The sequence below is a fragment of the Diabrotica virgifera genome, chromosome 10, assembly GCF_917563875.1.
Source record: "Diabrotica virgifera virgifera chromosome 10, PGI_DIABVI_V3a".
In the NCBI taxonomy this organism is placed as follows: Eukaryota; Metazoa; Arthropoda; class Insecta; order Coleoptera; family Chrysomelidae; genus Diabrotica; species Diabrotica virgifera.
In genome coordinates this window covers 106916116-106941842 of record NC_065452.1, presented here as the reverse complement: position 1 = coordinate 106941842, position 25727 = coordinate 106916116, and the positions used below count along the sequence as shown (strand labels likewise).

Below are 25727 nucleotides of genomic sequence, written 5' to 3'. Positions count from 1 at the left end.
TGCGAAAATCACTAGAAGATCAAGACTAGTATGGGCAGGATTTGGAAGACTTTGTTGGATACTTAAAAACTGCAAAATACCCCAATACTTAAGAAGCAAAATGTTCAACCAGTGAATCCTTCCTATCATGACATATGGATATCCATATGGATATGGACAGAATGGACAATGGAACTAGCAATGCTAGGTATACGACTGTCAGATAAAAAGAGGAACGAATGGGTAAGATCAAAAACAAAAGTCGAGGATATAACAACGAAAATTGCCAAGCTCAAATGGACCTTCGCAGGTCACGCTGCTAGACAAAAAGGCCAACGTTGGAATGCAACAATACAACATTGGAGACCTTACGAAAGTAAACGACCAAGAGGAAGACCACAGATGAGATGGGTAGACGATATAAAAAGAATAGCCGGAACAAATTAGTAGTATGTTGCTCAGGAAGACATGGATAGAAGGAGTTGGGAGAGGCATATGTCCAAACATGGGCGATAAAGGACTAAGAAGATACTAAAATTAGATATAATATCACGAACCCAATTATATTAATTAATTACCTAACCGAGTTATATTTACAACCAATTTTTTGTGAAACATACAGTTACTTTCAAAGTTTTTTTTTTACATTTTTTACAGCGAACAAATATTTTTGCATACAAAATATAAATTGAGTGTGTGATAAATCAATTTTTCTTCAGATTTTTAGGGTTTAAAATTTTTCAAACAAAAAAAATTCATATGATCACTACAGAATTTTCCCAAGAGATTAAAACAAGAATCGGCTATTGTTATATTACCGTAGTACCGGTGGGCACAGGTAAAAGTCTTAAATTCACATTATTTTTAGCGGAAGATTCTATTAAAATAAATATTTAGTTTGAGCCGCCCATGTTGTAATTGTCTTTCAAATTTTGATTTATTACTCCGTCTCGATTGCGAAAAGATTATAATACATTTTACTTACTATAAATTCGTCCCATTCTGTGCAAACAACAATAGCGTGACAATCTTTCGCTGCTTCGTAAGGGTCATCGTATGTCTCAATTTTCTCTTTATACAAACCGGGAATCCAACAAACGTCAGGTTTGGTAAGATCTTCATAAATTTGTTTTATACCAACCTAAAAATGATCGTTACTCTTTATGTCATAATCTTAATGTTAGACACAAAAAAATAAATAACACATTCAGATTATTTCAGAACAGAAGTCGGTGTCAGACAGGGTTGCAGAATCTCTCCAACTCTGTTTAATATATACAGTGAATACATTATGCGAAAAGTACTAAACGGATGGAGTGGTGGAATATCAGTTAGAGGAAAGAAAATCAGTAACCTCAGATATGCTGACAATACATTAATAATTAAACAAACTGGAACATGAAGTAAAAACCACTTCTATGTAAAAGGTATATTTACTAAAAATTTTTAGAATCCCAATGGATTCAATAAAATGAGTTCATCAGAACGTTTTCAAACCTATCGGTCCATCATCAGTGAATTTGAATACTTGCAAAATAGCCCCAGAACCAAACAATGGTTGTGATTATAAATAAATCTACATTATGTTGAAATAAATTTAAAATGGCTAAACGCCGATGTTCAAGGATTAAACCTCTGGGAACATGGTGAAACTCTACCCGAGGACCCAATCAACCATCTTCGGTCAACGATGACTACTAAGTCGTTGACCGAAGATGGTTGATTGGGTCCTCGGGTAGAGTTTCACCATGTTCCCAGAGGTTTAATCCTTGAACATCGGCGTTTAGCCATTTTAAATTTATTTCAACATAATGTAGATTTATTTATAATCACAACCATTGTTTGGTTCTGGGGCTATTTTGCAAGTATTCAAATTCACTGATGATGGACCGATAGGTTTGAAAACGTTCTGATGAACTCATTTTATTGAATCCATTGGGATTCTAAAAATTTGTAGTAAATATACCTTTTACATAGAAGTGGTTTTTACTTCATGTTCCAGTTTGTTTAACTATAAGGTATACAGCCAATCCAGGGAACTACCCCTTTTTAGTTGACATTAATAATTGTTTCAAAAGAAGAAGAAATGGAAAACATAATGAGATGGCTAGCAAAGAACAGAAAATGATGGAAAGAAATTATAAAAATTTGATGATGTCACCACATCTCTATATGAGATTAAGGCCCGGCGCAAATTGAACCTAAGCGAAACACAACCTGCGCCGGCGGGACGGGTGACCCGTGCATTTATTTTTCTAGCGCACCGCATATTGAACACAAGCCAACTCAACCGTTGGCCATCGACGTGGCGAATAGAGACGGGCAAAATCAGTGCGGACATGTAAGGGTTACTTTTGATACCGGTTCTAAGTGGTACTGAGTACAAATAATGATTACAAAATACTGATGTATCTGATCCTTGTACTGAATTGAGTAGGCAACTTAAAATCGGTATTTCCGTACTTGTAACTAGTAACGTTTTAAAAATATCTTACACGTCCCTAGTAGTCGTAGCGGTATGACTTTCGAAAACATCGAATTTAATCATAAGCGGGTGCATAAAACGATATCTTACACTGGGTATTTTATTTCTGCACATAATACCTACATATTGAAAATAATCTCTCCCCTACTGCTCGGTTATCATCATAACTCATATTCATCAATTTATTGCTCTGATCACAATCATTTACAATTACTGCAGGATCGCAATCATTTACAATTACGGCAGGTCATAATTCATAATCCCTCCACTACTGATCGGTCATAAAAAATAACACTATCTGCATATTTCGTTTTTAATTTTTAAGCATAAACAAAAATGATGTAATAAACAAAAATGTAATATGCCGACAAGTTGAATTTGAGGGTAACACGATATTTTTACCGATCACGGTTTTAAGTAACATGATCATTTTTCACCTTATTTTTTTAATAATGTGATTTTGTAAAGGCATAACTTTGATTATTAATTTCGTATCGCCGCTTATTTAGTCTACCAAAAGTTATCAGAATTTAATGAGAAAGACAACGCAGTTTTCACTCGGGGTGTTGACTATGCTAATACTTTTATTTATCATAATAAATTGTACTTAGGTACCATCCGTATTCATTTCAGATACTTACTTCCATCTCGCAAACAAAAACACGGAAAAATAAACATTTGGCGGTGAGTCACGCGTCCCACGGCCCAAGAAAACTGTACGCCGATGACAAACGTTCCCAAGCGAGACCTGCGAACGCATGTGATAGTAGGATGCGCAATACTGTCTGCGCAGTTCGCCGACGCAGGTTGTGTCTCGCTTAGGTTCAATTTGCGCCGGGCCTAAGGGAGGGGTATGGGTTGAAATCAACATTTCCAGCACATTTTTGTAATTTTTTTTAAACTATGGTAGAAACATTTTATTTTTAAATTAAATATTTTTAAATTAAATAAACATATTCAGTACAATTTAAAGAATATTCAAAAAAAACCAAGGCAAATTTTTGAAAAATAAGCCAACGGTGGCAAATTCTTACAGACACCTATAAAAAAATGAATTTTGTGGTAGACATCAGAACTCGTCATTGGATCATGTGAAACAAAAAATTCAAAAATATTTTATTAGCTTATGAGTTTCTGGAGGTTACGCAGTCGATTTTGTTTAGTTTTAACGATTTTTGAGTTTTTGGTATCCCTCAGAAGTTAAAATAACGAAATTTTTTGTAAAAATAGGGTAAAAATCAACATATTTAACATATTTAAACAAAAAATACGCATAAAAAATATCTCTACAAGGTCACCTCACGAAATGTCTAAAGAAAATCTATACAAAATTTTAAGTGGATCGGTCAAGTAGTTTTTGAGTTACAATGTTCACCACCTTTGACAAGAGTAGTTTAAAGTGTCGATAAAAAGAGAGAAAATAGAAAAACGCGTTTAAAGTGTTGATAAGTTTTATTTCCAATTACTTTTTTGTCTGTCAAATCGTAAAGTGATGCACCGGAATGTTTTTGAATCGCGGAGTAATTTACAAAAGAGAAGGGGAACAGCTGTTGAACGTTTCTCAATACGCTTAAGGGCGCTGTTGCAAATTGAGTCGAAAGTAGTGATATTCAACATGTTGTATTTCCGGTAATTTTGATTCGATAAATCTGAAATTTTCAGAGAGTATTCTTGACGCTACTTTCATTTAAGATATTAAAGAATATATGAGGAGGGGGAATAACCTATACATTTTTTACATTTGGCAGAATTGAAGGAAAACAATAACATACCAGCAAACGAATGGGAAAGATACTTGACGGAACTGTTTAAGGGAAAGGAAAATAATAATCAACACAATAACGTACCTGAATTAAGACACGAAATAGAAATCAGTTTTCAGGAAGTAGAGATAGCCATAAATTCACTCAAAAATAGAAAGTCACCAGGACCAGACGGAATAACCAAAGAGCTTCTAAAATACGGAGGAGAAAGTATAACCCTAGAGATGACAAAACTTATACAAAAATTAATATTGTACTGCAAGATACCAGACGCATGGAGAAACAGCATAATGATACCAATGTTAAAGAAAGGAGACAAAGAAGACCCCAACAATTATAGAGGTATAAATCTACTGAACACCGCATTTAAGCTGACCACAAAAGTCCTAACCAACAAAATCAATAAACTAACAACTTTATCAGATGAACAACAAGGATTCAGATCCGGAAGATCCTGCGTAGTCGCCGTATTTGTACTGAGACAAATCACAGAAAAGGCCATCGAGTGCAATAAACCAGCATATCTATATTTTATAGACCTGACAAAGGCTTTCGATCTCATCCAAGTCGAAGACGTCTTACTGTATAGAAGAAACGTGCCAATCAATATTATACAAACCATCGAAAACATCTACTTCCATAATCGAATACAGGCAAAGATAAATGGAAAACTAACACAGTTTATACCAGTACAAAGCGGAGTCAGACAAGGTGACTCGTTAAGCCTCTTTAATATAATAATGGACGAAATAATAGAAGCAGTACGTAAAGGTCATGGTTACAGAATGGTTAACAAAGAAATCCAAATATTATGTTATGCAGACGACGCCGCATTAATCGCCGAAACAGAAGACGATCTCCAAAGATTAACACACATATTCAATACAACAACTAAGAAATACAATATGATAATATCAGCAGAAAAAACCAAATGTATGACATCTAAATACCCACTACTACTACTATCGGTTTACAGCGTTCTCCGACGCCTTCCGACTCCTAACCGCCATTCTTCTCTGTTTAACCATAGACCTGGAGGGATTTCTCTTTCCTCTAGTTCTTTTTCAATTCCCTCCCTCCAGCTTCTTCTCGGCCTTCCTCTTTTTCTTTTCCCTTGTGGTGTCCATGCCAAAATCTGCTTAGGGATCCTGGCATCTGGCATTCTCTGTACATGGCCGCACCATACTAATTGTTTTGTTTTTATGTCATCAATTATTGTATGTGTGACTCTCATCATTTCTCGTATTCTCTCATTTGGTATCCGATCTCTTCTTGATTTGCCTGCTGCTACTAGTAACATTTTCTCCGTTCTTTGTTTCAGTGGCCAAACTTCACTGCCATATGTGATTATACTCTTAAGTATGCTATTGTATATGAGCTTTTTGTTCGCTTTAGATATTGTCTGGTCCCACAGAATGCCGTTCATCATGGATATGGCTTTTCTACCCTGTATGTTTCTGTCTTTTATAGCAGCATCAAGTGTTCCATCTTGAGTTATCTTCATTCCCAGGTACTTGTATTCATCGCAGTGTTTAATTTCTACCCCATCGTCTAATGTAATGGGCTGCTTTGTTCCTCCAATACACATGGCTTAAGTTTTCTTAATGAGACCCCATATTCTTCTATTAGCTTCCGCGTCATGTAACTCAAGTCGTCATGATCCTGAACAATCAGAATTTGGTCATCAGCGAAACATAAAGTGTATAGTGTTGTGTCGTCATTGAGAGAGATTCCCATGCCATTACATTTTCTTTTCCACAGGTTGAGTGTTTGTTCCAGATAAATTTTAAAAAGGGTATGCGAAATACAACAACCCTGCTTCAATCCTTTCGTGACCTTAATCCCTGACATCCTTGATCCAGTTTTAATTTTTGCAGCCGTTCCATTATACAGACTTTGGACTGATTTGATAAGACCATGTTTAATGTTGGTTTGATGTAGGGTTGACCATAGTTTGCTGAGGGGCACACTGTCATATGCTTTTTGTAAGTCTACGTATACCAGGTGAACTTCTTTATTGACGGCTGTTTTTTCTCAATAACTTGCGTGATAGAGTACAGGTGGTCTACTGTGGACCGCCCAGCTGTAAAGCCAGCTTGCTCCTGTGCTTCATAATCTCTATAGTCATTTTCTATTTTGTTCTTAATAAGTTTCCCATACATCCTACTTATTTTGCTGTTTACCGCAATTCCTCTGTAATTTTCACATTGATCCTTGCTGCCCTTTTTGTGGATGGTTGACATGATAAACAATTTCCATTCTTTTGGTAATTCGGCACCATTTAAGCAGTCTTGGAAGAGTTTTCTTAGCTGTTCTTGGAGTTTGTCTGTACCGGCTTTCACTAATTCTGCAGAGATGTCACCAGGACCAGGGGATTTTCCATTTTTCAGGGATTTGGTTATTTCTTCCCTCTCTGATTTACTTATTTGTAATGGTGATGAATTTATATGTATACCTATCGTGTTGTCTTCTATGTTAACAAATTCTGGTCTTTGTTCTGCTAGTAATTTTTTGAAATATTCTACCCATTTTTCCGGTGTTATTGGTCATATAACGTCTTTTTTCTATTAGTTCTCATATTTTTAATTAATCTCCAACTCTCTGTGCTTCTTCTACCTCCTATGTAAGTGTTGACTTTTTGGAAGTTCTTTTCCCATGATTCGTTCTTTTTTTGAGTTATCTTCTTTCTTATTTTGGCTTGAGCTTCTTTGTAAATAATTTTATCGTTTTGTTTTTGTTGATAGGAACGTTTGGTATTTCCGACGGTTATCTGTAATTTCCTTTTTTACTTCTTCATCAAACCAGTACGGTTTTATTCCTTTATGGTTTTCGTCACATTTCCCAAGTGCTTCTTCTGCTGCCGAATGAATGGACTTTTTGATGTGTTCGTAGTGTTCTTCGGTATTTTCAAAACTACTCCTTTCTAATTTTTCGTCTAAACGTTTTTTATACACTCTCATGGTTTAGACTATATGGATTGTACCGTACTTGTTTTATTAACTGATTTGACTCGATGTGCTATTTTTCTTTTTCATATCTGTTTGGGAGTACCGCTTTAACTTTTAGCAGATGATGATCGGTGCCACATGATGGTCCTCTGGCTGCCGCACATCTTGTATTTTAATTGTAGTTCTCTGTCTTACAACGCTATAATCAATTATAGATTTCAGATTTTTGGTCTGTTGTATCCAGGTGTAGTTATGTATATCACGGTGTGGATAAAATCCATTTAATATTTTTAAGTTATTTTGTGTGGATGTTGTTATTAATCTGGTTCCATTATCGTTTCTGGTATTTTCACCGTGTGCTTACCCACGGCTAAATACCCACTACGATGTAAAATCGAAATTGATGGGAAAATAATAAAGCAGGAAGCAAGGTTTAGACATCTGGGAATAGATATAACCAGTTACGGAGATGTTGAAGAGCAAGTACGACAACAAAGCTTAAAAGCAAGTAAAGCGGATCTCTTAATGACACAATCTGGAAGAACAAACACCTAAGGAAAGACACAAAAGCAAGAATCTATAAAGCAGCAATTAGACCTATATTGACATACACGGCGGAGACAAGATATCTGTTCAATTTTCACATGTCAAAAATATTATATTTTTTACTGCATTAAATCTCTTATTAAAACCCTTAACTTTAAATAAATCTCAAGCCAGCCCTGTTCAATAGTACCATTTCATCCCTCCTATTTCTTACCCTCTCTCCTCACCCTTGCAGACAGACAATAGTTGGACAATTTGCGATTGAGAATTGCTCTCTTCTCCTACACCCGCCAAAGGGTGAGCTTCTCTCTCGTGCCTCTCGCCACACGTGAGGGTGCAACCTCTCTCTCATCAGCCGTTCGACGGTCAACAAGTACCACTCACACGTGAGGGTGCAATCTCTTCGCCACGATCTTTAAACGTATCAAATCGGTACAGGTCATCTTTTGACGGTCCAGCCTTTTTTTTGGGCTGAAACGAACAATAGAAATACGTGCACGAACAGTAATTCGGGAGTGACGCCATACACGATTTCGCAACAGTCAAAACGCGAGGCACGTGGTACGGAAACAGTAATCTCGTATGTGACCGGCTTCAGTGTTCCGGACAAGATTTCACAATTTGGTAAGACTTATACATCTGAATATTGTCTGTATAAAACCCTATATTTTATATTTCCACCTGAACCTAACAATCCTAATTACAGTCCACACCCTCTGAAAGTATATTCATACTCTCACATATGTACAAGTTATCGTACAAAATCTAAAACGAGACGACTACTAGAAACAACAGAGATGAAAATACTTCGACGAATATCAGGGAAAAGTCTGTTGGATAGGGAGAGAAGCGAAACATAAGATCATACAATGTAGAAAACCATAAATGGATGGGTGGCAAAACGGAAACATGAATGGAACGAACACATTAGTAGAATGGCAGAGGATAGGATAGTACGAATAGCACGAGATAAGTCACCAAATGGACGAAGAAGTATTGGCAGGCCAAGAAAAAGATGGTGCGATAATTTAAACAATTTAGGGGGCTAATATTGAAGAAGAAACTGGCTTTAAAGCCTACATACAAGAAGGAAGAAGAAGAAAAAATATAGGAGGAAGAATAACCTATACATTTTTTCATAAACATTACCTTTGGGTCATAAATTCGAAGAGATGCTCCCTCATCTAACAAAGTTTTGGCTACGTATATTGCCGGACTCTCTCTGGTATCGCCTGTATTTTTCTTGAAAGCAAAACCAAGCATGCAGATGTTCTTATCACTCAAGGTATTAAAATTTGATTGTATAATTTGTTTCGTAAATCGGCTCTTCTGATATTCGTTCATATCTATCACCTGCTGCCAATAAGCAGCAACTTCTGGTAGGTTACAACATTCACAAATATATACTAAATTTAGAATATCTTTTTGAAAACAGCTTCCACCAAATCCTAAAATTTAATTCATAATTGTATATATTTGAAACAATCATTATTTTCAACAAGTATTTCACATCAACAATAGTTTAGCTTGTACAATCAAAAAAGAGCGTGGCACTTGGAGAGTGCCGGCAGAAGTGAATACTTCTTATAGCGTATTATTACTAAACTTGCATGCATAGAAATCGGCCAATTTTAAACTTTTTTAAGTATATTACTGTATACCGCATGCACGCGTCTCAATTTTTCGAATGACGCCAAATAGGATTTAGTGCTTGTGCAAAAACATCATACCGAGCGATAAGAAGTATTCACGTTGAATCAACTTTGCACTAAATATTTAAATTGCGAATATATGCTAATAACCTGGAATGAAGCGTGGAAACACTGATCCATAAAAAGGAAGAGAAGCTGATGATTGTAACGTAAAAGGTGGATATATCTGAGATGAGTATAATGAGTAGGTTGTATGATAAAATTCTTTGAAACTACCAGATAGCTTTATAATAAACAAAAGCCTACAACATGGATTATGCATATTTTCGGTCTAAAACAGAAAAAATAAGTGAAATCATAATGCTAGGATATGTACTCTATAAGCATCCTATATACATGCATATAACGATAAAAATATATAAAATTGTCTTACCAACTGAAGCTTGTAAAAATTTGGAGCCAATTCTTGAGTCTAAACCCACAGCTCTAGCTACTTCAGATATATCTGCTCCTGTAGATTCACATACTGCTGACAAAGAGTTAATACTAGATATTCTTTGAGCCAGCATAGCGTTGGCAGCCTAAAATAAATAGATGTAGGCAGATCAAATTTCTCTTGTTAACCCATTCGCTGCCGATCAAGCTCCAGTGCGTGATATGGTTACTTCAGTCAGGTGCCGTTCAACAGAATAGTTCCTAGCCGAGTTCCATGCTCTTCGATAGGCAGCCAATGGGTTAAGCATCTACATTAAGCTATAATCCTAGAAGTACAGAGAAGTATATACACTTCCATAGGTCATTTGAAGATTGAGCGCACACAACTTAGCTTCGGCTAAATACACACACATTGCCAGTACAACATTGCGATTTAAAAAACAACATAAAATAACATGGCTCCCTTCAGACCCAGCAGGTATCCAAATAGATCATGTACTTATTAAAAAAAAATTTAAAGCACTCATGGGAGTGCCGACAGAAGTGAAAACTTCTTATAGTATATAAATTACAAGCTCAATGCTTTTCCACATCCAAAAAGAAGTGCTATACCTATATTATATAAGCGTTGCGTATGTTCTATGCTATTTATGTATACATACACATAATATATATTATGTACGTACGAAATATATTTCGGCAAAGTGATGATGGTCGCAAACTCAATACTTTTTCCTATCTAAAAAGTGTATAACGTCCCTAAAAAAGTTTTCACTTCAAAAATTTATTTCGTCGAAGCAATGACGGTCGCTAATTTAATACTTTTTCCCATCGAAAAAGTGCTAAAAACGTCCCTAAAGAAGTTTTCACTTCAAAAATTTATTTCGCCAAAGCGATGACGGTCGCTAATTTAACACTTTTTCCCCATCTTAAAAGTGCACAACGTCATTAAAAAAGTTTTCACTTTAAAAATGTATTTCGTAGAACAAATACCGGTCGCTAATTTAATATTTTTCCCCATCTAAAAACTGCACAACGTCCCAAAAGAACTTTTCACTTCAAAAATTTATTTCGCTGAAGTGATGACGGTCGCTAATTCAATACTTTTTCCCCACCTAAAAAGTGCACAACGTCGTTAAAGAAGTCTTCACTTCAAAAATGTATTTCGTCGAAGCAATGACGGTCGCGATGACGGTTGCTGATTCAATACTTTTTCCCCATCTAAAAAGACCAAAACGTCCCTAAAGAAGTTTTCACTTCACAACATTATTTCGTCAAAGCAATGACGGTCGCTAATTCAATATTTTTGCCTATCTAAAAAGTGCACAGTCGCTAAAGAAGTTTTCACTTCAAAAATTTATTTCGCAGAAGCAATGGCGGTCGCTAATTCAACACTTTTCCCCATCGAAAAAGTGCACAACGTCCCTAAAAAAGTTTTCACTTCAAAAATTTATTTCGCCAAGGCGATGACGGTCGCTAATTCAATACTTTTTCCCCCTCTAAAGTGCACAACGTCCCCTAAAGAAGTTTTCACTTCAATAATATTAGTATTATTATACGTACATTATAATAATACACGTACAAAATTTATTTCGTCGAAGCGATGACGGTCGCGATGACGGTCGTGAAATCAATCTTTTTTCCGCATCCCAAAATAGATTTTACATTTATTTTAAATTTAAATACTTTTATACAATTTATGTATACATACTCATAATATAGATACGTACAAAATTTATTTCGCCAAAGAGATAACGGTCGCGATAACGGTCGCGAAATAAATCATTTTTCCCCATCCTAAAATAGGTTTTACATTTATTTTTAATTTAAATACTTCTATACAATTTATATATACAGAGAGAGTATGTAATTTGGAATAAATTTAATATCTCAAATACTAATTGTTTTTTTGAAAAATGCTCCGACTGGTCGATTAGTATTCCAAATTGTCCTTTTTGACATACAATAATAATGTATACAGGGTGTCCGAATTTAGAGATATGACGTCATCGTTGATTTTCTTAAATGGCAACACTGTCATTTTGATAGCCATTTTGATAGGGTGTGTAAAGTTATACACAAATGCAAAATATCAAATTTTTATTCTCTACCATTTACAAGATAATAGAAAATAAAAAAAAAATTGAAAAAATCTAACACATCCGTCAAAGAAAAGCGTAGCGCGTGTTCATCAAATAAACGGTTTTCGCCCCACGCTTTTCTTTAACGAATGTGTTAGATTTTTTCATTTTTTTTTATTTTTTGCTTTTTAGTTGATTTTTTTATAATATTTTTAATTTTAGTCACTCGTAACTAAAGAAAAGCGTTTCTTAAAATTTTTTTTCAAATTTTTTTAATTTTTACTTTTTAGTCTTACACTTTTCAAACATTAAAATATATCGTCATGTTTATTAAAATATGTATAAAACATATATGGTGTACTAACATGAAAAGTAGTCGGAATCGGCAAAAAATTTGAAACTTTATTGTTTATTGATGAAGCATAACGTAAACAATTAACGTAAAAAGTGAAATTATGTATTGTTCATATCATTAGCTATACAATCCGTAAAAGTTTTAAGTTTGTACATTGTAAAAAACAAGAGAATTTAAGCGTTTTCCATTAAAATAGTTTTTTTTTATTTAAACAATTAATAAACATGAATTTTTTTTTCTTGACTATTCGTGTATTGTTCCCGCGAATGCATATGTCTGCAAATTTTCATTCATTTGCACTGAAGAAAAGGCAGTGAAATTAACGTCTAAACATTTGACGCAAACTATTGAACTAAATAAAAGCGTTTAATAATAACAAAGGTATATCTGTAATTTGGAATAAATTCAATAATTAAAATACTAATTGTATTTTTGAAAAATGCTCAGACCCGTCGATTAGTATTTCAAATTGTCATTTTTGACATACAATAACAATGTATACAGGGTGTCCCAATTTAGAGATATGACGTCATCGTTTATTTTCTTAAATGGCAACAGTATCATTTTGATACCTATTTTGATAGCGTGTGTAAAGTTATACACAACTACAAAATTTCATATTTTGATTCCCTACCATTTACAAGATAATAAAAAATAACTAAGTTATGAAAAACTAATAATCAAATAATAATTTAATTTAATTATTTCAATTAAGCAAATACTTATAATGTTGCCCTCAATTATTGTCAAATTGTCAATGGGCAACGTTATGAGCATTTGCTTAATTGAAATAATTAAATTCAATTATTATTTGATTACTTGTTTTTCATAACTTTGGTATTTTTTATTATCTTGTAAATGGTAGGAAATAAAAATTTGAAATTTTGCAGTTGTGTATAACTTTATACACGCTATCAAAATAGCTATCAAAATGACAGTGTTGCCATTTAAGAAAATCAACGATGACGTCATATCTCTAAATTGGGAAACGCTGTATACATTATTATTGTATGTCAAAATGACAATTTGAAATACTAATCGACGGGTCCGAGCATTTTTCAAAAAAACAATTAGTATTTTAATTATTGAATTTATTCCAAATTACGGATATAACTTTGTTATTTTCTATTATCTTGTAAATGGTAGAGAATAAAAATTTGATATTTCGCAGTTGTGTATAACTTTACACACCCTATCAAAATAGCTATCAAAATGACAGTGTTGCCATTTAAGAAAATCAACGATGACGTCATATCTCTAAATTGGGACACCCTGTATACATTATTATTGTATGTCAAAAAGGACAATTTGAAATACTAATCGACGGGTCTGAGCATTTTTCAAAAAAGCAATTAATATTTGTGATATTGAATTTATTCCAAATTACAGACTCTCTCTGTATATATACATACACATAATATACCTATATATGTACAAAATTTATTTCGCCGACGCGATGATGGTCGCGAAATCAATCCTTTTTCCCCATTCTAAAATAGGTTTTACATTTATTTTAAATTGAAATGCCTCTACACAATTTATATATACATACACATAATATATAGCATAAGCGATGACGGTCGCAATGACGGTCGCGATGACGGTCGCCAATTCAATGCTTTTTCCCCTATGCAAAAGTCGCACAACGTCCCTAAAGATGAAGGTCGCGAATTCAATGCTTTTTCCCCTATCCAAAAATTGCACAACGTCCCTAAAGAAGTTTTCACTTCAATAACTAAGACTAATAACACCTAATATACTAAGTAACACAATATACAGTATGTCCCTGTAAGTTGTATCTATATGGAAAACATTTTTATTATTAATTTTACGAAAAAAAGTTATTCTTCATAAAAAGCTCTGCATGGTCCAAAACCTGAGATTTAAGGATTTAACCATCAAATATCAAATTTTTTTAATATTATACGAGGTATGTCAAAAAGTTTGAATTTCACTCAAAAGTAAAGTAGCTTTATTTTTCACAATATTGAATATTGCTATTATGAAAAATTGTTTGGAATTAAAAACTATATTCTAGTATGCAATTACATCCTTCTAATTGAAAACATTTTTTTTTAATTATGGATAACATTATTTTCAGTTATTAATTTTATTATTAATTTTACGAGAAAAAGTGATTCTTAATAAAAAGTTCTGCATGGTCTAAAACCTAAAATACAACCATCTTATATCAAATTTTATCAATTTTATACGATATATGTCAAAAAATATGAATTTCGCTCCAGAGTAAAATACGTTTATTTTTCACAATATCGAAAATTGTTATTATGAAAAGTTATTTAGAATTAAAAACTATGTTTCAGTATGTAATTACATCCTTATAATTGAAATATTCTGAACTATAAAGGTACTTTTGATCTAAATTTATCTTTTTTGACATACCTCGTATAAAATTGATAAAATGGTTGTATTTTAGGTTTTAGATCATCCAGAACTTTTTATTAAGAATCACTTTTTTTCGTAAAATTAATAATAAAAGAGTTATCAGAATTGAAATAACTGAAAATAATGTTAGTTATTCATAATTTTTTATAATTTTTTTTTCAATTAGAAGGATGTAATTGCATATTAGAATATAGTTTTTAATTCCACACAATTTTTCATAATAGCAATTTTCAATATTGTGAAAAATAAAGCTACTTTACTCTTGAGTGAAATTCAAACTTTTTGACATACCTCGTATAACATTCATAAAATGATATCTGATGGTTGAATCTTGGGTTTTGGACCATGCAAAACTTTTTATAAAGAATAACTTTTTTTCGTAAAATTAATAACAAAAAAGTTTTCAATATGGATACAACTTACAGGGACATGCTGTATATGTCAGATCATACAGAGGAGCAAACGCTGATTAGGACCACATATTAGTAATAGCAAAATTAAAAATGAAAATAATAAGAACGCAAGCAATCAAACGTAATAGAAGCAGCAGAGGAAACAATAAGACAAAGACAAAAGCAATGGCGGATCTCCGGAGAGGGAAAATGGGGAAATCCCCCCCTCCCTAACACGGTCCAAAATTATAGAAAAAATTGTTGAAACATAAAAATATATTAGCTGACATGAAACTGAAACCACAGACTGACAAATTCAACCCAATAAACAGACTAGTTAGGAAAATTAAGGGAACTTTATGAAAGTTATTATTTATATCTTTTACGTAGTTTGAGTTTATCTTTTATATGTCTTTTGATTGGTGGCTCATTGGAAGTTCCCTCCCTAAGGCAAAAGTCCCCTACCAGGGTAAATGACTAGATCCGCCACTGGACAAAAGAGTGAATCAAAAGAGTGGTTTGATGAATAATGCAAAGCCAAAAACTAGGGAACTAACGAATATGTTAAACAACATTTTATTTTTTATTTAGCGTATGGACTTTCTCAGTACGATAAATACACAAATATAATATATATATACATATATACATACATACACACATATATACATATATATTATTCAAACACCAAAACATAATGAATGAATCTAAATATTAATGTCCAATTTACATAGCCATTCAATTGCATCTGGGGAGCATTCCACAAAGTCCTGGAGGTTTCCACGGTAGGCCCGATTTAGGCAATCTGAAACACAATGACTTATGGTCTGTCTAAGCGATCCACAATCACACTGTGGACTTTCTGCACGACCCCATTTGAACAGAGAATCAGCACATTTACCATGTCCGGTACGTATGCGATTAAGCCTCGTCCAGGTGGGCCGGGGCAGACGCGATCCGATGAAACCCTGGGTTGGGGTGGATATCTGAATATAGTCTGCTGCTATTGTTGGCATCCATCTTGTGGACCATTGCCTTTGTATATCATAGGAATCACCAATTGTTCGGGCAGTTCTGATTGGAGGATTTCTAGACCTCAGTCGCTGGTGCTCTTTTGAGATGTCTGGTATGTCTTGATGGATTGGTAATTGTATGTTGGCTACAATTTTCTGATACTCTCTCACTAATGCTGCTGTACGGCGTAGATCTGGTGGGGCAATATTGCTCAAAGTAGGCAGCCATCTCACTGGGGTTGATTTTATTGTTCCAGTGATTAATCTCATGGTTTGATTAAGTTGGACATCGATTTTGTTTGTATGTGCACTATTTAACCATACTGGTGCACAATATTCTGCCACTGAAAAAACCAAAGCTAGAGCAGAGGTCCGAAGAGTATCTGCAGAAGCACCCCAAGTTGTTCCAGCAAGTTTTGTTATTATATTATTTCTTGTTCTCAGTTTACCGGCTGCGTTTGTAAGATGGCTTTTGAAGGTGAGTGTTCTATCAAGTGTGATGCCTAGATATTTGGGGTTGTTGTTATGTTTGATAGCTGCATCATTTAGAGTTACATTGAGGGTATCGCCCGCAAGTTGGTTCGACAGGTGAAAGAGACAGGTTTCAGTTTTGCTTGTGTTAGGACGTAAGCGCCAGTTCTTAAAGTAGTTACTAAGTGTAGTTAGGTCCTCGTTTAGAGCTCGTTCTCCAGCTTCCTTACTATTATCTTGGAAGCCAACAATGTAACAGCAATAAAATACCAGTAAGACTTAAAATCAGTAAAGAAAATTGGGGAATGAAAGAAAATTTCTAAATTGTACAAAATCAAACAAAGCAGGAATATTGGGGAGGTAGAGATAAGGGATGAGAGAGACAAAGAAGAAAACGCTCCCACATACAAGGATATTATTTAAATATTGAAAAGGTTGAAATTAGAAAAAGGAATAGAACCAGATGAAATCAACAATGAATTAATAAAAAATGTAGAAGAACTGATGCACCGGATTCATAACATATTTTATTAAAAAATATATGGAACTCGGAAAATATGCCTACAGAGTGGAGTAAGGGCGATTTAAGAACGACAAATAAAAAAAGGAGGCCCAAGCGATACCAGTAACTATAGAGGAATCATGATACTGAACACCACATAAAAAATATTGACAAGCACTTTACGAAACAATATTTATACACACCAGAATACATTAGGGCAGTACCAATAAGGCTTCAGAAAAGGAAAATCACCCAAAGATGTCATTCACCTACTAACACAACTGGATAAAAAATGACACCACAATAGACACCAACGCTTATTCGAAATTCAAAACATGAATGTATCAGTAAAACTGATTAGATTAGCAAAAATGACAATGGACAACTAACTCTAAGTTTTGGCCAAACTTTTCTTTAAATACCCTAAACTCTAAACTTTATCTAAAGATCTAAACAAGATCTTTAGCGATTTTGCGTTGGGTGCCAACAGTATTGCCATTTACGAATTTACAACACAAGCATCAAAAAGAAGTTGTTTAAGGGCACCCAAAGTTCGAAAAATGAATTTTTTAAGTTTTTTGGGTTATGATTGAAAATTATTCTCTGAAATCTTCTCTTTCCAACGGTATATAACACATTATAGTATAAAATTTCCAAGGTTACAAAACTATTTGTTTTCTGAACGTCTGCACTCAACTTACCGTGTACCGGTAGCTTTATAGCCTATTAGAGTGTTTTACGTCTTTGCGATTTCCCGAATACTAGGTTTTTAACTTTTGATGTCAAATATGGTTCCTTAGATGATCGAAGGTCCAAATTTTTACAGTAGTTGTAGATAGATAATATCTAGTCCCGCCTAAAGTTTTATTGAAAAATGTACAAAAACAAGTAAAATAAAAAATAAAATCTAAACTTTTTGGTTTTTTTTATAAGAGTATTTTAAAAAATTTTAAAATAAATGTTTCTTTTACTCTAACTTTAAAAAAATCTACGCGGGACTAAACAATACATGTAGTTTTAAAATAAAACAAAAATTAGGTCTCTAAGTGCTTTGGTTATAGAGCTATGTGACATAATGTTAACATTGTCGTTAAATGGGACTTTGGGTGCCCTTTAACGACGGGATGACGATGGTGTTATACAGGGTGTTTAATTAAGAATTGTCCATATACATAGTAACTGGAGAAAACTTTCTTTGGAGAAAAAGCACAAAATACGAAGATTTAACCTAAAACACTTAAATAAAATATTCCTCCTCACCGAGATACAGAGTGTTTTATTACAAATATTCTAAAATGATTTTAGCGCTCATTGTTTTAACACCTTCAAATATTTTTTGTTCAAACTTGACAAACAGTTTACACGTGTAAGGATACTTTAACTAGTGTTAAAGGATAGTTTTCCACTGTTACCCGAGGCATGATGTAGGGATATATATAGAGGAAAGTAACCAAATATGGAATAGTGTCAGTATGGAATTCCTTGATTTCTCTGAAAATATAAGTTGGAAGCGCACGACAAGACCATCCTCTATTTCAGTCGCTCTCTTTATTATCGTATTCACACCTCTATGTCAGATGCGCGAACGATACGTGTCTGGCAGGCGCGTTTTGTTTTATCGTCTCGCAGAAAATTTCAAAGGTAAATATATTCAACGAGTATTATTGGTTATTATGCAGGTATATAGACTTGTTACGCTATTGAGTATATCGATAGATATAAACCTTTATTTTAATATTTTATAACCTTCTGTAAACATTGCGACTTGAAAAAATGTTGATACTAATGTACAAATCCAAATATGGACAGTTGTTGGTGCCTAATTATGGAATAGTGGATTAAGTGCATAATGTGCGGGCTCATTATGATTGTGCTGGTCCAGAGTTTCATGCATGGATCTGTCATGTCCGCAAGTGATTTAAGCTACTTCTTTCATTTTTCACAATTTTCTTTTTTAAATTTATTTGATCTCAGATGTTTATGTATATTTTTGTTATTGATATGTTGGTTTATGCCTATATTCCATATATGGGTACATATTCCATATTTGGTCACTCATTTAAGATTTTGTTTTTTTGTTCGATTTATTTTTGTTAATTAAAATATTTAATAGAAGGCTTTTAATTACTACATAAAAATGTATGACTGATTTGTCATAACATTAAACTGTTTTCATTTCTATAAAGGTACTTTTTATATCCCCAAAACAAAATGGTATTCCATAAATGGCGACTTTCCTCTACATACTTCCTTTTTCCACCTCACAATCTACGGCACTGTCGTAATAATCATTTCAAAATGTTTTTTGATTCTTCATTACTTTTTACGTAAATATCACCCTTTTATCTCAGTGCGATAGAGTAAGTAGTTTCAAGTTATTTGCGTTTAAAGGTAATGGGTTCAATAAGATTATGTATTTTAAACACATAATCTTATTGAATGTTGTTTAAAATACAATAATCTTATTGAATCCACTATCTTTAAACACAAATAACTTAAAAATTACTTACTCTATCGCATTGAGACAAAAGGGTGATATTACTTATGTAAAAAGTAAGGAAAAATTAAAAACCATGCTGAAATGATTATTACTACAGTGGTGTAGATTGTGAGAGTGAAAAAAGGAAGTATGTACGCCTACAACACGCCTCTGGTAACAGCGGAAAACTATCTTTAACACTAGTTAAAATATCCTAACATGAAAAAATATAGGAAGTTGTTAAATCAATGGGCTAAAATCTTTTCAGAATATTTGTAATAAAACACTCAGTATCTCGGTAAGGAGAAATATTTTATTTAAGTGTTTTAGATTAAATCTTCGTATTTTGTGCTAAGGTTTTTTCAGTTACTATATGGACAATTCTTAATGAAACACCCTGTATAACATCATTTTATTTCTCTGTAAGTGTTTCAATTATTATGACTACTTACAAGTTTTGATAACTCAGAAGACCATGTGTTCATGGTAATAATCTTCCCCCTGGGTATCCAGTTTTCATAAACTGAGCATAACACCTCTATTGCTTCTCGTCCAGCTTGAGTATCTTCTCCTCCAATTAAAACTCTATCAGGATTGAGCAGATCATTTACAGCCGTACCTAAAAACACATCATTTACATAATTTTATTCTTTATTAAAGATCAACCATATACCTTCGGCCAAGAATTCAGGATTTGATAATATTTGATGAGTTGTCCCCGGCTTTTGGTTAGCTCTTAAAATGCTTGATATACTTTCAGCCGCCCTAACAGGGACAGTACTTTTCTCTACTACGATTTTATTAGTTACAGCTACATCTGCTATTAGTCTGGCTGCACCTTCGATGTATTTTAAGTCAGGAGCTCTTCCCTAAAAGCAGTAGTTTTAATGTATACAAAGAAGAGTAAAAATTGACACTAATGTAATATTTAAAATCTTCCTGAACAATTTCTGTCATTAAATTTATAAAGGGCGGTACATTCTACATCTAGAAGGTCGGAACATGAGCTTTTCGACAGATGCCTTAGTACTAAAGTACTACAATCCGACAAGCCGCTGCTGGCGCGTGACCTTGAGTGAAAATACACAGCGACAAATGCAGAATACGAGAAGGTCAGCCGCCACTTCTCGCTTGTCACCCGTGTTGAGCTGTAGCTGTAGTGCTACACTAGATACCCCAAGAAACAAAGGTGACATGGTGCCACCTTGCGCCTTACCCTGAGGGTGGATACCACCCCTTCTCGGGGGTGAAAATTCTTTTGTTAAAAATAACTCCACATATCGATAGAAGGACAAATTATAAGCAGAATTTGTTATATAAAGTTATTAAAATAAATCAATATTTTTTGAGTTATTAAAGATCAAAGATTTTAATTATTCGTGAAAAAAATGCATATTTTAAAGCGGTTTTTCGCAAATCACTGAAAAACTGTAAGTTTTTACAAAAAAGTTACAGTTCATATACTTGTACAAGTATAAAGTACAAGTCATATACTTGCACCATATATTTTCTCTACTATTTCCAGTAGTCTAGTGGTAGAAGTATTACAGAAAACAGTAACTAAAAACCTATAAATAAAAATAAAGTTGATCAATACAATTTACCTTCCCATTTCCATTCAATTTTGTGGGTGTGTTCACTGATATGAATATCAAGTCAGCATCTAATATTGCTTGTGTAATGTCAGTGGTAAAGAATAAATTCCTATTTCTGCACTGCCATACTATATTGTTCAAACCAGGCTGAAAATACATAGGCAACGTTATTTCTTTGAATATAATGTACTGTAATATGCCATACTACATTCGTCCTAAGCCCGATGGGACAAACTAGTTTGGCCTAGGCTAAACTAGTTGATCCTGATATGAATATGCACACTCCAGGATAAACTAGTAAAGCACAATATAAACATTATTATTATACCTACAAAGCCAAAATAAATAGATAAATAATTAGTAATAAAAACAACTATATTTTAAGAAATAATAAGTGTTTTTTTTTTATAAAAGCAATAATTATGGTTCCATGACATCTCGTAACGCGACAGTTCGTAATCGGACAGTTGGTAACAGACAATTCGTAACAGCGACAGTTCGTAACGGCGACACTTCGTAACTATACAATTCGTAACCACAAAATTGAATTATTCTGTTTATTGTTGTTAACGTGGAAACTAACTGTTATTACAATTATAAATGAAATTATGTTTATCAATTTAACGAATCAGTATCAGGATAAACATTTTTAAGGCATTTCATATTTCGTGTTTCAGAATATAATAAAACTAGTTAAACCAATAAGTATTAAAGTATTACAAGCCATCCCTCTTATCAACTATAACCGTTGATTGAATGCCCCAAAGCTATTACCAATCACAAGGTTTATTATAATAACAGGCAATTATAATCTTTCCTTTACAAAATGTTTATTTAAAATTTTTGGAATGTCTAAAGACGGTTGTCAGATTAAAGATTTCAGGAATTAAGTACTTCATTGTTCCTTTGTCTAGGTATATGCAAATTTAAGGAACAATAAGAGTGACAAAATTTTAAAAATAATGTTAAAAGTTTCTATGTATTTAAATATTATATTCGTTTGTATTTAGACTTTTAATATATATTCTGAAACACGAAATATAAAATGTGTTAAACATGTTTATCTGTACTGATTCGTTAAATTGATAAACATAATTTCAATTATAACTGTAATAACAGTTAGTTTCCACGTTAACAAAAATAAACATAATAATTCAATTTGGACGTTACGAATTGTCCGTTACGAATTTGTATAGTTACGAACTGTCGCCGTTACCATGCAAGTGTCGCCGTTACGAACTGTCGCTGTTACGAATTGTCCGTTACCAACTGTCCGGTTACGAACTGTCGCGTTACGAGGTGTCTGGTCACGAATAATTATGTATCACTTTTAAAAATTATTTATTTTTCCATTGAGTGCTTTGGTGGCACTTAGAACTGCGGAGCATTGTCCTGATCCGATTGAATCTCTCGTATCTGCAACCCTTAACGATATTTCAGAACCTGTACTACTGCAGAACATGTGACACAGGCAAGTCCTGAATTTGCTGGCAAGCTGCTCCCTTTCATACACTGGATAATGCGGTAAGTGGTAAATTGGTCAGCGTATGTTGTAAATCATCTTCACTTTGAGAGATTAGTATTGCATCGTTTGCATAGCAGAATATTTTAGGTTCTTTTTCTCCTATTTGGTATCCGTTTTTAGTTCTTACTTTTTTTATTATTTTTTTTTAAATTATTTTCATAATTGTAGGTCCACCGCTAGAGGGCGTAATTGAATATCAAAAATTAAGAAATCAAAATTTTACAAAATTTTCTTCATAAAATTCTGCGCATAATTTATTTCACAAGTTTAAGTCTACCTTTGTAAATAAGAGGTTGGGGTGAGTGGGAACCTTCTTATGAAAAAATAGCTGTAAGTCCGATTCTGCTAAATCGAATTTTGCATACTTGGTCTTGTTGAAAACAGCTCTTTTTCATCAATGTAAGTGTTTTATTTTCGAAATAGCGTAATAAGTAATATGCCAGCTGGGAGGCGTTATTTAATTATTTTCAGAAATCTAGTTTTCTTTGGAAAATATTAAATACAAGTATGCATTTTTAATCTTGTATTACAAAGTTAGACCAAATTAGCAACAGAATACCGAAAACCGCATGTCGATACCTTTTTTCTATTTCGAGATATCTTAAGGAATGTGTTAATTATAAACATAACTGTTACTGTCACCGGTAAACGAAGTTAAGGAAAAGTAGTGTGCTATGGAAAAAACAAATAAACATTTTCCAGATGTAAACGTATATAATTAATTAAAACAACAATAAGATAAACAACGCTATAAAAATAACAAAGAAATAAATGGAACTACTTACTTAGTGACGGCCTAAATGTTCAAATTGTTGCCCATCATTTTCGATGCAAGCATTTACTCTTTCAAGAGTATATTGAACAGCAACAGATTTAACTGTTTTAGAGTTTTATTTATGGGGACGGATTAAAGACCTTATTTTTGCCGCTAGGTCCACTGCTCTAGAAAACATGATCTTGATAATACGAAACGCCATTCAAAGCACTGCGAGTGCAGAAATTGAGACTGCTGTTCAAGTGTTCAATCTACTCTTGAAAGTGTAAATGATTGCATCGAAAATGATGGGCAACATTTGAACATTTAGGTCGTCACTAAGTAGTTGCTTTTATTTCTTTGTTATATTTTATAGTGTTGTTTGTCTTATTGTTGTTTTAATTAATTATATACGTTAACATCTGGCAAATGTTTCTTTGTTTTTCCATAGCACACTACTGTTTCTTAACTTCGTTTAACGGTGACATTAACAGTTATTTAAAATTTACACGTTTCTTAAGATATCTGGAAATAGAAAAAAGGTATCGACATGCGGTTTTCGGTATTATGTTGCTAATTTGGTCTTATTTTGTAATACAGGAATAAAAATGCATACTTGTATTTAATATTCTCCAAAGAAAACTAGATTTCCGAAAATAATTAAATAACGCCTAGTATCTGGCATATTATTTATTAGGCTATTTCGAAAATAAGACTCTTACATTTACGCAAAAGAGCTGTTTTCAACAAGACCAAGCATGCAAAAATCGATTTAGCAGAACCGGACTTACAGCCATTTTTTCATAAGAAGGTTCCCACTTACCCCCACCTCTTATTTGCAAAGGTAGACTTAAACTTGTGAAATCAAATATGCGCAGAATTTTATGAAGAATACGATGATCGGATTTCCAGTGCCCTTTCATTAGGTAAATTTTGTAAAATTTTGATTTTTTAATTTTTGATATTCAATTACGCCCTCTAGAGGTGGACCTACAATTATGAAAATAATTTCCAGGGTTTTCCCGAGGCAACTTTTGTTATAAATATTTTTTTCTCACAGCTGTACTATAAACGGTTCCTAAGATATGGCCGAGAGCCATTCTTATTGGGACACCCGGTACAGTCCCAGTTGATTTTAGATTTATTTAAATCAATTTACTCAGTTATAAAAAAATCAGATGTGTGGAATGATATGAAATGATCGTAATTTAGAGACGAATCTATTCATGTAAATTTTATTGCATCCAAGTGACATTATATTTTCCATAAGATGTGTGCGGAGTCCTTTACAAAAAGGAACAGGTTTTTTTGCATTACAATCAAGATTATCGTTTTCAGGACCAGCGATTATCATCATGAATAGGCAATGTTTTGAACATAGTTATTTAAAGTAGAGTGAGCAAAAGATGTAACCGAATAATTACATGATTCCCACAGCCTTAGCACATTCCCCATATCTTCCACGATTTTTGAAAAAACACACTCCTTTTGTCATGTAAAACTTGAAGTGTTCGGCATTGAATTGGAATTCGAAATTTGGTAATCAAAATTACAATTCATGCTTAATCTTAATTGTTAATCATTATTTTCGTGACGAAAAGCGGTTTCATGGCGATCTCTATTATAACTCTCATGTACTGAGGCTGAAAAACATTTTAGTTGATTGCATTTACGAGAAAACTATTTGGCAGCAAATATTTCTTAAGGATTTTTTGTCCGGAATTTTTGCACGAATATTTTGTTCAAAAAAATTTGTGGGGATTATTTGTCCGGGACTTTTTGTGGGGATTTTTTGTCCGGGGATTATTTGTCCTAGCTTCAGTGATTTCTCTTGAACTTGCCTCACTGGCATGGGTGCATGACCTTCCCAACCTAAAACTTTGATGTTCTTCTGCTAATGTTATAATTTCATTGAGTTTGTTATGACTTTGGTACTAGGATGCTTAATATCTGTTGTTGTGGTATTCTGTTTTGTTCTATTATTTTTTGGATTAGTTTTAATGGTTGTTTGGTTGGATCTTATCCTCTGTACTTTAGAAGTTCATTCAATATTCTGTCCTCTCCTGGGAGTTTCTACTGTTTACGTTTCTTAATATGTCCTTTACCTGTAATGAACCTTGGTGGTTCATTATCGTCACCTTTAGCAAAAAAAGATGAAAGTAGTCTGTCCATGTTTCATTCTTATTAGACCGTTCTTCTCTTTTCTTTGTCCTCTGATCATTCTTCATACTTCTTGTTGTGTTCAGTAGAAGTCGTGTTATTATACAAATATTAGAATAAAAGAGGTAATTATGTTTAAATATATGATACAATGGATTGTAATATATGCAGTGGAGACATACACGA

At 33.4% G+C, this 25727-nt stretch overlaps 1 protein-coding gene across 2 annotated transcripts in view; it reads right to left on the bottom strand.

Annotated features, from left to right (window-relative positions):
• LOC114334292 (UDP-glucose 6-dehydrogenase) overlaps positions 1-25727 on the bottom strand; it is a 56410-nt gene that overhangs the window by 12669 nt on the left and 18014 nt on the right. For both annotated transcript variants that reach the window (XM_028284331.2, XM_028284330.2), the window contains exons 4-9: positions 21112-21249; positions 20181-20376; positions 19960-20126; positions 9807-9954; positions 8871-9169; positions 965-1120 (exon numbers count right to left, since the gene is read on the bottom strand). In XM_028284331.2, the coding sequence (XP_028140132.1) occupies positions 965-1120; positions 8871-9169; positions 9807-9954; positions 19960-20126; positions 20181-20376; positions 21112-21249 (1104 nt within the window). The remainder of the gene's footprint in view (positions 1-964; positions 1121-8870; positions 9170-9806; positions 9955-19959; positions 20127-20180; positions 20377-21111; positions 21250-25727) is intronic.